Consider the following 15,292-nt stretch of genomic DNA (forward strand, 5'->3'; position numbering starts at 1 on the left):
TGTTCATTAGCTCCCAACTCCAGCAGTACCCTTCTGACCTAGGAGGCCCCATTTACAGAAGAAAGTGAGGACCAACGGGAGTGGGAAGCTGAAGTGAGATCGCTCAGGACCTGAGAAGAGCTTCTGATCAACACAGCAGACTTCCATCCACCAGCTTTGCTAAATACCAGACTGAGGAAGCTGAACTGATCTGTTTGCCAGTGAAAGTCCTTGAAAAGTTCTGAGAAGGGGATTAAAAATGCTTTTATCTAACACTGTTATCAAGTAGTCAGATGCTAGAGGAGGTATCAGAGAAAACCAGCATCAAGAACAGTCAGATATCTGCCAACTTATTCTTTCCTACTAATTACATCAATAGTCAGAGTGGGTAATGCTTACAACATACTGGACACTATCCATGTGCATATTTAATTCTCATAATATATATTCAAGTCTTACTACAACTCTACAAGCCAAGTACTCTTATTATCCCCATTCGCAGGAGGGGAAACTGTGTACAGATTAACAGCAGTGTCCAAGGTCACAGTCTCACAGTCTGCAAGTGGCAAATCTAGGGCCTTCACCCAGGTGCTCTGCCTTTTAGGCTGTGTCCTCAGCCACTATAGCAGTCTGCTCTTCATTCATTTAACAAATTTATTTCACCAAGTGTTCCTGGTGTTCTAGGATGTACCAAATCTTGGGTGAGTATATTAGGATAAATGCAATGGAATGATATGCTAAAAATTATTTTATTTAGACTTTTCTAAAGATAATCATAAACTGGCATAAAAATCATTCATTGTAATGAATTCAATATATATTTAAACATTTCAGAATTAGCAACTCATTTATTGCATCATTAAGTTCTATAAACTCTGACTTCGGGACAGAAGAGGAAAATAAGCCAAACCTTGAAACAGAAAAAGAAAGAGGAAGATATTCTCTCTTTAAATGGCAATGGAATGAAATTCTCAAATTGAAGACTATGAACTTCTTGACAGAAAGGGCAAAAGGCTTTAATGACTCCTGCTCTTTTCCTTCTCTTTATGGCAGAAACAATCAATAACAACACGCCTTTCATGCACATATAACAAGACTGGAGAAATCCATTTTTGTATAGAACTTTCTGTTGTTAAGGAGAGACAGAAAGAAAACATCAGTATAGTTAACATGGTAATGGTGATTTTCCTCTCTGTGTGACTGTGTGCCAGGATTTATGCTGACCATTTTATAAGCAACTCATTTTATCTTCATTTTACAATTTCTGAAGACAAAAGTACTGTTACCATCTTCGATTTACAGACTGAGGCAAACTGAGGCAAAGGAAGATCACATAATATGTCTGATGTGCACTTGATGAAGCAACCCAGATGGAATGACTCAGCAGGCTGGGGTGTAAGCACCACACAGCACTGCCCCTCAGCTGCAGGGGGCATACGAACTGCTCCACTTCTTTCTGTCTGCAGTATGTCCTGTCAATCACCCCCTACTCCTCCACCATACTTCCTCTTTCTTCTTCACCTTCCAAAACATTTCACTGCTTATTTTCTTATTCATGTACTGTTTACCTGCTTCCCAGGCTGAGCCTGTAGCACCTGAAAGCATTGGTAAACCTAAATGTGTTCAGCAAACCACTTCTTTACAGTGGTCATTTGAACTGAAAGCTCAGGTCTTTTCAAAGGACAGTAGAACTTCTAGCTATTTGAGTGTCAGTTTTAGGAAGGACAAAGGTTATAACTCATATTGCTTTATTCATATTTCCTCCATAGCAGGAACGTGGTAAAAGAATAAAGGAGAGATGGCTGAATTTCATACTTTGGAACAACTACAAAGGAAGGTAAAGCTGGTCCCTGATAAAGTATCAGTGAGCACAGTGGGTTCCAAACTTTAGAGTGTATCAGCCTCACTAGGAAGGTTCATTAAAACACATACCTCTGGGCCCAACCCCAGAGCTTCTACTGCAGCAGGCAGGGCTGGGTGGGCTCTGCAGCTGCATTCTAACATGATGCCAGGTGGTGCTGAGGCTGCTGGTATGGAGACCACTTCTGAGAACCAGTGAGCTGAGACCCTCGTGAGAAGGTACTCACATCACATCATTCCAATTTAAAGCAGATTTACCTTGGGAAGCTCCAGATGTTGCACATTTTTAAATGAACTGAGGCCCACAGCTACCTCAGACATAGTAACACCAGACTCCATCTGACAGATGAAAAGAAACGGCAAAAAAGGCGATGAGTGTTGGCATTTTTCATTTTTTAAATATACAAGCCACTTAGTCAAAATTATTTCACAGATTTTATTTATGCTATTTTATGGCATTTATAATCATAATGTGTTCTTCAAAATCCCTATGAGATATGATTGGAGAGGAATGATTTTAGGGTACATGAGGCCAAGGGGATCTGATTTACTCTACAACAAAATCTCACAGCAACCCAGCTACCAAAGAGTGAAACTTAGAGAAATAAACAGTGTGATCAGAGGCATCATGCACTCCTCTTTACTGTGTTAGTTATCAAGTGAATTTAGAAAGTATTGAATGCCAGTGCTGTAGAGTAGCCAGTAAAGCTATGGACTGTGGTGCTGGAACCCCATAAGTGCATTGGTTCAAGCCCCGGCTGCTCCACTTCTGATCCAGTTCCCTGCTAATGCTCCTGGGAAAGCAGTGGAGGATGGCTCAAGTTCTTGGGCCCCTGCACTCACAAGGGAGATGGAAGAAGCTCCTGTCTCCTGGCTATGGAACGGCCCAGCTCTGGCCGTTGTGGCCATCTGGGACGTGAATCAGCAGATGGAAGATTTTTCTGTCTCTGCCTCTCTCTCTCTCTCTCTGTGTAACTCTTTCAAATAAATAATCTAATTAAAAATAAAGAGTATTGAATGTTTTACCTGAAGATCATTATAATACTTCATTTTCTTAGGGGGTATACTTAGTAAAATTTATAAGAAAATAAAATTTTCTTTTATGATTTGGCCATCTTGAATAACCACCTGACTCAATTCATTGGAATGAGATGATGATTTGAATATCTGTCTTATGTAAATATAAGCCCTAGGTTTATATTCATTTAGGGGAGACTATTTCTGTTCCTATACCTTCCCCCAAGGACAGTCACCATGATTCTTCTGATTTTAAGCTTTTCACTATCTATTATTTCCTTTTATTTATCTTATATGTGTATTCAACGATTTTTCAATTAAAAAAATAGAATGGAAAGAACTGTCTTCAATTCCCACATCGCTCTAGCCACCACACTCTCTCCCTCCTTAATTTCTGATCTATCACTCACCATCTCAAAATCACTGATAATCTCTGAATTGCTGAATCTTTTTTTTTTCTTTTTTTTGACAGGCAGAGTGGACAGTGAGAGAGAGAGACAGAGAGAAAGGTCTTCCTTTGCCGTTGGTTCACCCTCCAATGGCCACCGCGGCCAGCGCACCGCGCTGATCCGATGGCAGGAGCCAGGTGCTTTTCCTGGTCTCCCATAGGGTGCAGGACCCAAGCACTTGGGCCATCCTCCACTGCACTCCCTGGCCACAGCAGAGAGCTGGCCTGGAAGAGGAGCACCCGGGACAGAATCCGGTGCCCCGACCAGGACTAGAACCCGGTGTGCCGGCGCCGCAAGGTGGAGGATTAGCCTAGTGAGCCGCGGCGCCGGCCTGAATTGCTGAATCTTAAAAAAATTCTTTAACTACCTTCTTACTGGACTCTTGGAAGCATGTAAGTTTGTGGAATATGCCCTTCTTGTTGAACAAGCTTTGCTCCATTGAGTGCAACAAGCCCTCTTGAGTTTTCTTCTTCTCCTCTGACCTCTCTTTGTTGTCTTTCTTCCTTAGTGTTTCTATTAAAGGATTCCATCCTTCTCAAGCACCTCAGCTCTCTTGGCTTCCAAATGCAAGTATGCATGTATGGAGATTCATCCCCAAATTCTAGACTAAATGTTCTAATAGGTACTTCTAACATGTGTTCCAGTCCAGTGGGTACTTCATTCTTAAGCCTCAAATTTTTGCACATTTCTGCTTCACTTTTCTGTATTTTCTATTTTGGTGAAAGGTAGCCATCCATTATGTTACCAATTCAGGTATCTGGAAACATGTACATTCTGTCTATTTATTCATCTTATCTCCAGCCCCAAAAAGGTGTCTGGCACAAGGTTGATTACTAAAGAAATACTTGTCCCAAATACAAATTCTCAACCGCTATTTTGTCCTCAGTGGGTACATTTAAGATGGGGACAATTTAGGTTTTAGACATCTGCCAGAAGCATTCCCACTTTTCTTAGCTTAATTCAGGCCCTTGTTATATTTCTCCTTAATTATTCCAATAATTTTCTTAATTCCTGTAGTTTAGCTTCTCTTCCTTACAGCCTACATTATTGTTTGACAATTTTTTTAAAGTACAATTTTCTCATTTTGGGGCTCCACACTACCGCAAAGTCAGTATTTATGTGTGTGTGTATGTATAATATATACATACCTATATAATATATATTTATATATCATATAAATATCATATAATAAATATAAATATATAATATATTTTATATATTATATAAATTATATACATATCAGCTTGTTAGAATGTTTCCTATGCCCTGGCTTTGTTTCCTTTCTCTGTGACCCTTTCCTCTCCAGCTCCCCATTCCATGTCCTCCACTGAAATGAGATCCCTTGAATTGGCCAGAACACCTCCATGCCAGTCTTTACTCCATACCCTCTGCTTATGATGCTTCAACCTTCCAATCTTCAGGATCCACACATCTCATGGGGAGACCTTCTCCCTAAAGTCTTAGTCTCACTCTCTGCAGAGGCAGGACTGACAACTCCTTCCCTACGATCACTATTCCTTTTGCAGCATTCATGGAAATGGTATGCTTAGTTAGCTGAGTGTCTTCTTACACTGGGCTACAAATGTTTGAAGTTGTACCTTATCTATGTTTGATATCCCTATAATTGTGTTAGTATTGTTTACTGAATGAATAAAGGGTATATTGATCAAATCTTCCTAGAGATACAAAGATAAGTTACCCATACCTCTTTACTTTGAAGGCTCTCTGAGGTAGAAGCCAATGGTTCTCCTGTATGTCCAGGACATACAGCCATCTGACTCACTGCATCTTTATTCCTAAAAGAAAAAAACATCAATCATACTATTACGATATTTTTCATTCTCTTACTTGAAGAATCAGAGTATTAGATACAATTCTTTAAAACTACAACACACATTTTTTTTTATTGACAGGAAGAGTTAGACAGTGAGAGAGAGAGAGAGAGAGAGAGAGAAAGGTCTTCCTTTTCCATTGGTTCACTCCCCAAATGGCCCCTACGGCCAGCGTACTGCAGCCGGCGTGCTGTGGCCGGCATACTGCGCTGATCCAAAGCCAGGAGCCAGGTGCTTCCTCCTGGTCTCCCATGCGGGTGCAGGGCCCAAGCACTTGGGCCATCCTCCACTGCCTTCCTGGGCCACAGCAGAGAGCTGGACTGGAAGAGGAGCAACCGGGACAGAATCTGGCACCCCAACTGGGACTAGAATCTGGGGTGCCGGCACCGCAGGCGGAGGATTAGCCTAGTGAGCCGTGGCACTGGCCTAACACACATATTTACACGTTTTCTTTTTCATTTAAAAGAACCTGGAGTTGAAGTGCTAATGAAATGATTTGGTAAATCAGCAAAATAAAATGCTTACCTGATAAAAATTATTTTTACTTTAGAAGGGGCACATTTAATGATTGATGAAGCATTCTGATGACTTCTTCCATATAAAATTTGACCATTGATCTGTGAGAAATAAATATCATTAATTAATCCTGAAATTTTCATTTCAAAATTGGTAGTATCTTATCTAACTAATGAAAAACATCCTTTATCTTCATTTAAAATGTAAGTATTTCCTCCCTGTGACGTGAACCTGAGCTTTGATGGTGAATGAAGGAAAGACATTTAAAGCCAAGATTAAAAGAATTTGCATAAAGTTTGATATCTATGCACTGGTGGCTCAGAGGTGGCATTTGTACTAACTGTAGAAGAGACTCAAGTTTCCTAACAGGCAATAGGCTTCCACATACTTTGTACAAACCAGGGGCTATGATCTGAAAAGACCATCCTGGAAACTCCCCTACTCTCATCGTCACTTTTTCTCCCAACCAGTCTCAAAACTCATGTCTTAGGAATAGGTTGTTGGGGGAAGTGATGCTTGGTAAGATTTGCTCTTTGAGTCATTACTGGAGGCTCCCTAGCCAAAATGGAAGAATATGAAGATTCCTGGATCCCAGCCTACAGGAGGCAAGCACAAACAACTCAAGCAAAAAACATTATAAATAGTATAAGGTATGGTCCACATATTTATTTTGTTTGGCAGGCTGAATTACTGCTTTTGTTATTTAGTCTTAAGCTTGACCCCAATCCACTGCGCTCTCATCACTTCTCCCATTAGGGATTCAACTTCCAGAATGTCTAGTGGGTCAGCCTCATTATTGGGGAATGACTGGACATTTGGCTCTTCAAAAACTCCTAATAAAAATGCAGCACACAAAGAAAATGTTTTGGAAGTGTGATCTTTATTACTGTCTTGGGGCAAAAATTGTTTCTGGTGTTACATAGTCATGACCTTTTAATGGAAGTTAATGGAAACATAGATTATTTAGCAGAGATTTGGGTTTAGAGTTGAATTTGCTGCAATACATCTATTTTGTTAGGCAAGTAACTGTTTTTGCAATCACCATGTGAGGGTACTTCAAAAAGTACACAGAACTACAAGATGTTTATATTAGCACAAAAATTTGAAATTGTTTTCATAGTTTTTATTAAAATGTGCACTTTTCCATTAACTTTTTGAAGACCTCCCTTTATGAGGTTTCAGTGATTGGAAACTGATGATTCCATTGCAGCTGCTACAATAAATGTAAACTCAAAGGTTCCATAAAAACTTACCTCTAGAAGCTCATCGGCAATCTGCAATCTACCATCTTTCCCTGCTGCTCCGTTTGGATCAATCCCCACGATAAAGACACTCATTCTGGATCGGTCTTTGTTTCCAGCAAGACTGAGACCCAAACCGCTACGACCTTTCTCCAGTTCAATCACATGGAGCTCTCCTGTTAGTGTTCCGTAACGCTCTCTGATATTTTCTACATGCAACAACAATAACAAAAAGCACATATTTAGAGTTAAATCACAGTCAAAGGCTTTATGATGGAAGGCTATTTGATTTTGTTTCAAAGGGCACTATTTGTACCAAAACAGGAAAATAAAATAAAATATTAACAAATATCAGGAATGATTTCCTAAAAGACCCACATTTTGAGGGATTTCTTTGATTGCAGGGTACAAAAAACACAGCATCTGATTAATTAGTTTATCTTGAGTTGTTCAGACCTAGGAAAAGTGACTCACATTTATAAACTCTCAAAAGTCTATCTATGATTAAACTAGGTATTTAATTTATCATTTGGAGAGCAGGACAGAACTAAGGTAGCCAGCATATTTCTGTTCATGTGTCGGTGGGAGCTTTCCTCTCAAATGAAAGTCTACATTGTATAGTATAACATCATGGTAGACAGCTGCTGGCTATATATCTCCAGAATGAAGAGAATGGGTTTTCATATTGCCCAGGACAAATTGATGGACACATTCCAGCTTTGAAACACATCCTAGCTAGATGAGAAAATTTCTCCTACACCACATCTTCAAGAGGTATTGTCTATTATTCATTCCCTTTGATCTTAGAGGCTGAGACCAATGGTAATGCTTTGGTACACAGCTCCAGCATTAACTGCCAGCCATGTGAGTGAGCCACCTTGGACATCCAGTCAAGCTCCAGCTAAACCACACTTTGAAAGGTTAATAATAAATTGTTGGTATAAGCCATTAAGCTCTGTGGTGGCTTGTTAATCATCTCAAATATTCTGATTCATATTTTCCAGAGTACATTCTGGTCACCTTCACTGGATTAACAATATCCTTTAATACTCTTGATAATAAATTGATAAAAACTGTGAATGTTACAGTTTTAATTGCCTAGAAAATGTTAACTACATGGTTAATGTCACACACTCTACATTGATTTTTTTGTAAAATCTTTTATTTAATTAATGCAAATTTAATAGGTATAACTGTAGGAATATAGTGGTTCTTCCCCCCATAACCACCCTCCCATCTCCACTCCCATCCCATCCCCTACTCCCTCTCCTATCCCATTGACCAAATCTATACTAAATAAAGATTTCAACAGTTTGCACCCACACATACATGCAACATATAAAGTACAGCTTGAGAACAAGTTTTGCAGTTAATTCTCATAGTACAACTCATTAAGAACCGAGGTCCTACATGGGGAGTAAGCGCACAGTGAATTATGTTGTTAATAATTAACACTCTTATTTATGATGTCAGTGATCACCTGAGGCTCTTGCCATGAGCTGCCAGGGCTATGGAAGCCTTTTGTGACTACAAACTCTATCAGTATTTGGACAAGGCTATAGCAAAGTGAAAGTTCTCTCCTCCCTTCAGAGAAAAGTGCATCATTCTTTGATGGCCCCTTCTTTCCACTGGAGTCTCATTCACGGAGATCCTTCATGTAGGATATCTTTTGCCACAATATCTTGGCTTTCCATGCCTGAAATGCTCTCATGGGCTTTTCAGACATATCTGAATGCTTTAAGGGCTGATTCTGAGGTCACTTACTTAAAGTGATTGTCATTCTATGCATCTGCTGTGGGGACTGCTTCCCATGTTGGACATTCCCTCCTTTTTAATTCTATTATTATTACCAGGCACTTGATGCTATTTATATGATCTCTTTAACACTTAATCCTATCTATATGTTCACTTTAACCCTTAATGTGATCACTTTAACAATAAAGATGGCATTTTTAACACCAATTTTAATGGGATTTGGAGTCCCATGACAAGTTTTTAAATTGTACTCTTAGAAGTAAATCTGTAGGACTGTATACAGAACTACACAACTTTATAGTTACAAACTTCCTCCTCCCTCTCTTATCCACCCTCCTATTTTTTATTGGGATCTATTTTCAATTGACTTTATATACATATTATTAACTATGTTAAGTAAAGAGTTCAACATATAGTATGAAGAAGAGAAAAGAAAAAAAAAGAAATAAAAATATAAAACTGTTCTCAACAGTCAGGATGAGGGCTGCTCAAGTCATTGTTTCTCAAAGTGTCAATTTCACTTCTACAGCTTTCATATTATGTATGCTATTAGTTCTCACAGATCAGGAAGAAAATATAGTATTTGTCCCTTTGGGACTGACTTATTTCACTAAGTATGAAGTTTCCCAGATTGATCCATTTTGTTGCAAATGAGCAGATTTAATTTTTTGTATGGCTGTGTAGTCTACCATAGTGTACATATTCCATAATTTCTTTATCCAGCCTTTGGTTGATGGGCATTTAGGTTGATTCCATGTCTTAGCTGTTGTGAATTGAGCTGCAATAATCATGGAGGTTAAGATAGCTCTTTTGTTTACCAATTTCATTTCTCTTGGGCAAATTCCAAGGAGTGGGATGGCTGGGTCATATGGCAGGTCTATATTAAGATTTTTGATGTATCGCTATACTGTCTTCCATAGTAGCTTTTCCAGTTTATATTCCCACCAATAGTGGATTAGGGTACCCTTTTCCCCACATCCTCTCTGGCATTTTTTGTTTGTTGATTTCTGTTTGAGAGCCAATATAACTGGGGTAAGGTGAAATCTCATTGTGGTTTTGATTTGCATTTCCCTGATGGCTAGTGATCCTGGACATTTTTTCATATGTCTGTTGGCCATTTGGATTTCCTCTTCTGAAAAGTGTCTGTTAATTCCTTTGACCGTCTCTTAACTGGGTTGTTGTTTTGTTGTTGTGGAGTTTCTTGATCTCTTTGTAGATTCTGCTTATTCATCCTTTATCAGTTGCATAGTTTGCAAATAATTTCTCCCATTCTGTAGGTTGCCTCTTCACTTTCCTGATTGTTTCTTCTGCCATACAGAAGCTTCTCAATTTGAAATAATCCCATTTGTTAATTTTGGCTTTGACTGCCTGTGCCTCTGGGGTCTTTTTCAGGAATTCTTTGCTTGTGTCAATGTCTTACAGGGTTTCCCCAATGTTCTCAATTAACTTGATGGTTCCGGGTCATAGACTTAGATCTTTAATCCATATTGAGTAGATTTTTATGTAAGGCATAGGTAGGAGTCTTGCTTCATATTTCTGCATGTGGAAATCTACTTTTTCCAGCACCATTTGTTGAAGAGACTGTCTCTGTTCCAGGGGTTTGTTTTAGCTCCTTGGTCAAATATAGGTTTGTTGCAGATGTTTGGATTGATTTCTGGGGTTTCTACTCTGTTGCACTGATCTATCCATCTATTTTTGTACCAATACCAGGCTGTTTTAATTATAACTTCCCTGTAGTATGTCTTGAAATTTGGTATTGTGATGCCTCTGGTTTTGCTTTTGTTGTTTAAGATTGCTTTAGCTTAACTGCATTGATTTTATAAACTATCATCACTGACTCCTTAGAGAATCCAGCAGTATAACTTTATACTTTGTAAAAGCATGCACAATAGCTTTCTTAAAGGAAACAATCAGCCTTTTAAGTGAGACATCTTAAAACAATAATACATTCCTAACTTTTGACTAAATTTTTAAAAAAATATTTCCCTGCCTAATGGGTCATTCCTTTGGAAAACAGAGACAGCCCATTGCTCTAGTAACAGTTGCCTTTCAATGATCCCTATGCACCAGGCATTAAGAAGAACATTCCTCAAGTATTATCAAATTTCATGTTAACAACCTAAGGGAAGAAAAAAGAAAGGTAACCACTGGGCCAAAAATTAGAGGCAGTTAAATAACTTACCAAATGCCCCACATTTTTGATCTCAACAATTATACTATGTTACCATCCTAGTACAGAAAATGCTGGAAGTTCCAGGTGCAATATCAAGAACTCATCAAATTTCACAAAGGAGAATAGGAGGCCTAGAAAGGGGTGATAACTTGTTCAGGACCACAGAGTGGCTGATCCAGTATTAACTTCTGAGAGCAGGCCCTGTCCTCCTTAATTCTCATACAAAAGGCAAGCAGCTTTATCAGGAATGCACATTCAAAGGAAAGGAGTGGCATGATTTCATGCCTCAGGAATCCATGCTGTATTCAAGAAAAACAAAAACATTCTTTTTCCATGCAGGATCACAGTATACATTAGTGAAGCTGAAGCATACTTAATCATGCAGGGCATTAGCCTGGAGAAACCCAAAGCTATCTTAATACCTCTCATAATTAAGTGTATCACAGAAAGACAACTTACTCCAGCTGTACCCAAACTCATCCTCTTTATCCGCATCTTCTGAGGTTTTACTTGCAGACTGTGTGAGATCACTGCCCATTTCTGCCATTCCTGAAGGAGTGGGTGCGGGCACATCACACAGAGGAGCCTTCTCTTCCTCTGCCTCTGACTGACTGGGTGCCTGTGGGGACAAGAAGAATGCAGTGGGTATGTGCAACTCAGCAAGAAAACTTTAAGGAAAAGAAATGCAAGCACAATGTCCACACAAGAACTGGCTTTAAAACACCTAACAAAGAATGGAAAAGCTCTATTATGGGAGTATATGGAATATTAGACAGGATTCAGGTAAAGTGAAAATAGGGTCAACAAAATAGTATCAGAGCACAAATCATTCAACTGTTGTTTGCTATTTTAAGCCAATGAATTTGTCCATTTGAATCTTAGGTGGTTGAAGCTAGAGAACTGTACAAACTTGCACTTTTGGAAAAAAATTCAATTTAAAAGCTATCATTAAAATGCAGAGGTCTGGGCAAACTTTTGGAAGTCTTGTTAATGAGACTCCACATAACGAATTCTTTATTGCTACCTGAATCCTCTCAGGAAACCCATGAAAGGAGTGGGACACATGCAGGCTCATCTACCAGGGCAGCCCATTTGTTAGCACAGAGCACACCACAGAGCCAAAGGGGCATGGTCTTAAAGAACACCACCATTTGTCACTTGCCAAGGTGGCATGCCAGTGAGAAAACACAGGGGAACACCTCACACAAAACCAATGAGCACTTGCTATCACTTAGGACCGTAGGTCCTGTTATTTTTAATAACAGTTTCATGAAATTCCTATATTATAGATCCTCAAAACAGTATGATAAGAGTTTGAAAGGACTTTAAGTCACTGAGGTCATTTTATTGATTTGGCAGATGAATCCATCTTTCTAACCTGAAGCCACAAGAAGCGAAAGATTTAGTTCAAAACCACTGGACCTGGACATCTTTTTGTTTAATTCTTAATCCAACATGCTTTCCATTATACCTCATTGTCTCTTCCACTCTCTAGTATAATTACCTAACTTTTGCAGGGATACCTGGCTAAAGCTCTAACTTTGGTATAAAGCTGTTCCTGATGCCTTAAACCTGTATTTTTCCTATCTTCATTTTTTTTTTTTTTTTGACAGGCAGAGTTAGTGAGAGAGAGAGCAGAGAGAAAGGTCTTCCTTCTGTTGGTTCACCCCCAAATGGCCGCTATGGCCAGCACACTGCACCGATCCGAAGCTACGAGCCAGGTGCTTCCTCCTGGTCTCCCATGTGGGTGCGGGGCCCAAGCACTTGGGCCATCCTCCACTGCACTCCCGGGCCCCAGCAGAGAGCTGGACTAAAAGAGGAGCAACTGGGACAGAACTGGCACCCCAAGTGGGACTAGAATCCAGGGTGCCAGCACCGGAGGTAGAGGATTAGCCTAGTGAGCTGTGGCGCCGGCCCCTATCTTCATTTTACTTTATTTTGCTTAAATATTTCTCTTGCGTAACGTATATCTTTTAAAAATGACTTTTAAAAAACCTACTTATTGTAAGAACTCACTAAATGACTGGCATGTACACATACTTCAGAAGCATGCATTGGTGCCAAGAATCAGAATACCCAAAATACACCTAACATTTAAACCTGATTTGACACTGAATGTGATCTTCCTTTGAGTGATTCAGAAAGCAGTCAATTCTCTAGTAAAGCAGAGAGCTGGTTGACAGTCACTTTAGGGCAATACAGACTAAAATAGGATGTTCTGTTAAAATAGTTGACACACCACTGCCCAAACAGAAAATGTTACTATTGCAAATGGAACCTTTGTTATTTTCCAAAACACTGTGTGATAAATCTTTCCAATTAATAATATGCAAATAAAATAAAAAGCATACAAAAACACACTTGACCTAATCAAAGTTCATTGATCATACAAAGGGGAAGGAGGATAGATACTTCAAAATTTCTCTGGCTAAACATTCACATCTCTGTAACAATGGAAACTGTTAACAAGTATATCTCCTTTTTAAAAAGTAGAACAAAATCCAATTTAAGCTTCCCATAATTGATAGATACACATTCTAAGGATCTTGCTGTATAGTTTTTCTAAGCTGTTATTTTCATTAGAAACAAACAAACAAAATCTGCCTATCAGAAGAGCCCCTCAGGATCTTAGACACAACATTTTTTCTACTGTGAATAAAATTTAGTGGTACCTTAACCAGGGCAACTAGGTCTTCTGCTTTACTACCTTCTGTTATCCTCATTCTCACAAAGATTATGTATGTAGCTGGCATACTACTGATACATCCAAAAATGTACTAGTTATAACACAGCTTTATAACAAAGACTATTTAATCTTCACTGGTAAAAATGCAAAGTGCACTTGAAATCACTCCATGCCAACCATGTACTTAGCAAACACAACATACACATACAGCACGCTGTAACACACTCATTTATGGAAATTTCACACTGAGACAAACCTTAAATGGTGTGGGAGCAAAGGGGTTAGTTGGGGAACAATGGAAGAAAACTCTACTTGAACTCTGTAATTCCTACAGTAATAGAAAATACATTCTGTCAGATACAGCATCATTGGTTATCCTGACCACAACATGAAAATCCAATGAATATTCATAAAATGTTTCCTGAAGGGAATTGTTGACAGCTTTTTTCCTTTTCACGATCAAATAATGGTATACATGTTCTTATAGTTTTTTTTCTCAATTGTGGTTTTATAAGTTCTTATAAATTTTTGTTTCAATTTTTGTTTTATAATTTCATCAGGATATGAGACTATGCAAATACAGTTTTCTGAGCATTAAAACAGTTGTTTCCCGATTCAGGCATTTGCATGGACATGCTTTATGAATATTTAGGAGATGTCTGCAAATAGACATACAAGATGATTGGAAGAATGATCAAGTCATGGAAGAGCTTTTATGACCACCATGTAGCAGTCTGAAAAGGATTTAAACCAACACAGGGTTCTAAAGAAACTATGTCAGAAAGTGGTTCATCCATTAGGCAACTAACACAAATTTAAGTACCAAAAAATTATATCATACCAAAATTCAGGAAAACAAAGACTATTTAATTTTAGCTATAAAAATAAATACTCTCTGGCAAGAAAATGTGCTTAAGAAAGGATTTTCATGCTCACTCCAAAGACCCAGTTGCTGTTTTTCCTGCCCAAAGGTGCTAAACAGGGAAGTTGGACACAAGCACATCAGTCACAGAGAACAAAACATTCGCACAAGGTAATGGCAAGACAATAGGCATCATCCAACCTTGTAGGCGTTGAACTGGAGGGAGTCAGCAAATGGGTTAGTGCTGCTGAAGCTGTACTTAGGGTAAAGGTTGTGCGGCACAGAAGGCAAGGGGGCTTTCTAAAAGGAAACATAAGAGGCGCTGAGCGCAAGGGAAATGTACTTCAAACAATTCACTTTTAGAACAAAGTACTTACTGATTTAAAGAACTCTCTGTATGAGATTAGGTGCTGTCCATCCAGAAATTAATGGCAGTATCTTCTTAACAGTCTGGGACTATAGGATTGCCCCTAATGACCTGCATCTACTTTTGAGTCTATGAATCAGTCTACAAACCACACAATAATCTGCTTGGCCAAATGGATCCCAAATTTCTCTTATTTTCACTGACACTATCACAGATAGACACATACATGTTGTGCACTCTATAATAATGTATGCTTCAAGCTATTAGTAAACATTTTACTAAATTAAAACCATAAATGCTTTCATTTATACTTCAAATCGAATTGTTATGTACAAAAAAGAAACCTGTCTGTTCCAGAATGCAAATTAAGCATTTGTCAGCCAGTTCATCAGCAATTTTAATTATTATTTTTCCAGTAAGGAAACTTTACATACTTTTGACTAGATAAAGGCTGCTCCAAAGCAACTGCATTTTTTTTCATTAAACAAATGAAATCAACAGTGTGTGAAGAAATGAACCACTGTATAATTGTGAAAGAAAGAATAGGAATTAAAA

The 15,292-nt window shown here is 38.7% G+C and overlaps 1 protein-coding gene across 50 annotated transcripts in view; it reads right to left on the bottom strand.

Annotated features, from left to right (window-relative positions):
- The window catches only part of MPDZ (multiple PDZ domain crumbs cell polarity complex component), a 182,874-nt gene that overhangs the window by 26,323 nt on the left and 141,259 nt on the right, over nt 1-15,292 (bottom strand). For 20 of the 50 annotated variants that reach the window (XM_089316996.1, XM_089317004.1, XM_051845745.3 and 17 more), the window contains 5 exons: nt 11,282-11,441; nt 6,907-7,103; nt 5,663-5,754; nt 5,011-5,101; nt 2,098-2,178 (listed from right to left, as the gene is read on the bottom strand). In XM_089316996.1, coding sequence (XP_089173122.1) covers nt 2,098-2,178; nt 5,011-5,101; nt 5,663-5,754; nt 6,907-7,103; nt 11,282-11,441 — 621 coding nt within the window. Of the gene's footprint in view, nt 1-2,097; nt 2,179-5,010; nt 5,102-5,662; nt 5,755-6,906; nt 7,104-11,281; nt 11,442-13,764; nt 13,837-14,571; nt 14,671-15,292 lie in introns of all 50 variants that reach the window. The other 30 variants (XM_070052001.2, XM_089316857.1, XM_070052014.2 and 27 more) reach the window with 3 other exon arrangements.

Source organism: Oryctolagus cuniculus, chromosome 1 (assembly GCF_051225735.1).
Source record: "Oryctolagus cuniculus isolate XC-2025 breed Fujian yellow rabbit chromosome 1, ASM5122573v1, whole genome shotgun sequence".
NCBI classification, from domain to species: domain Eukaryota; kingdom Metazoa; phylum Chordata; class Mammalia; order Lagomorpha; family Leporidae; genus Oryctolagus; species Oryctolagus cuniculus.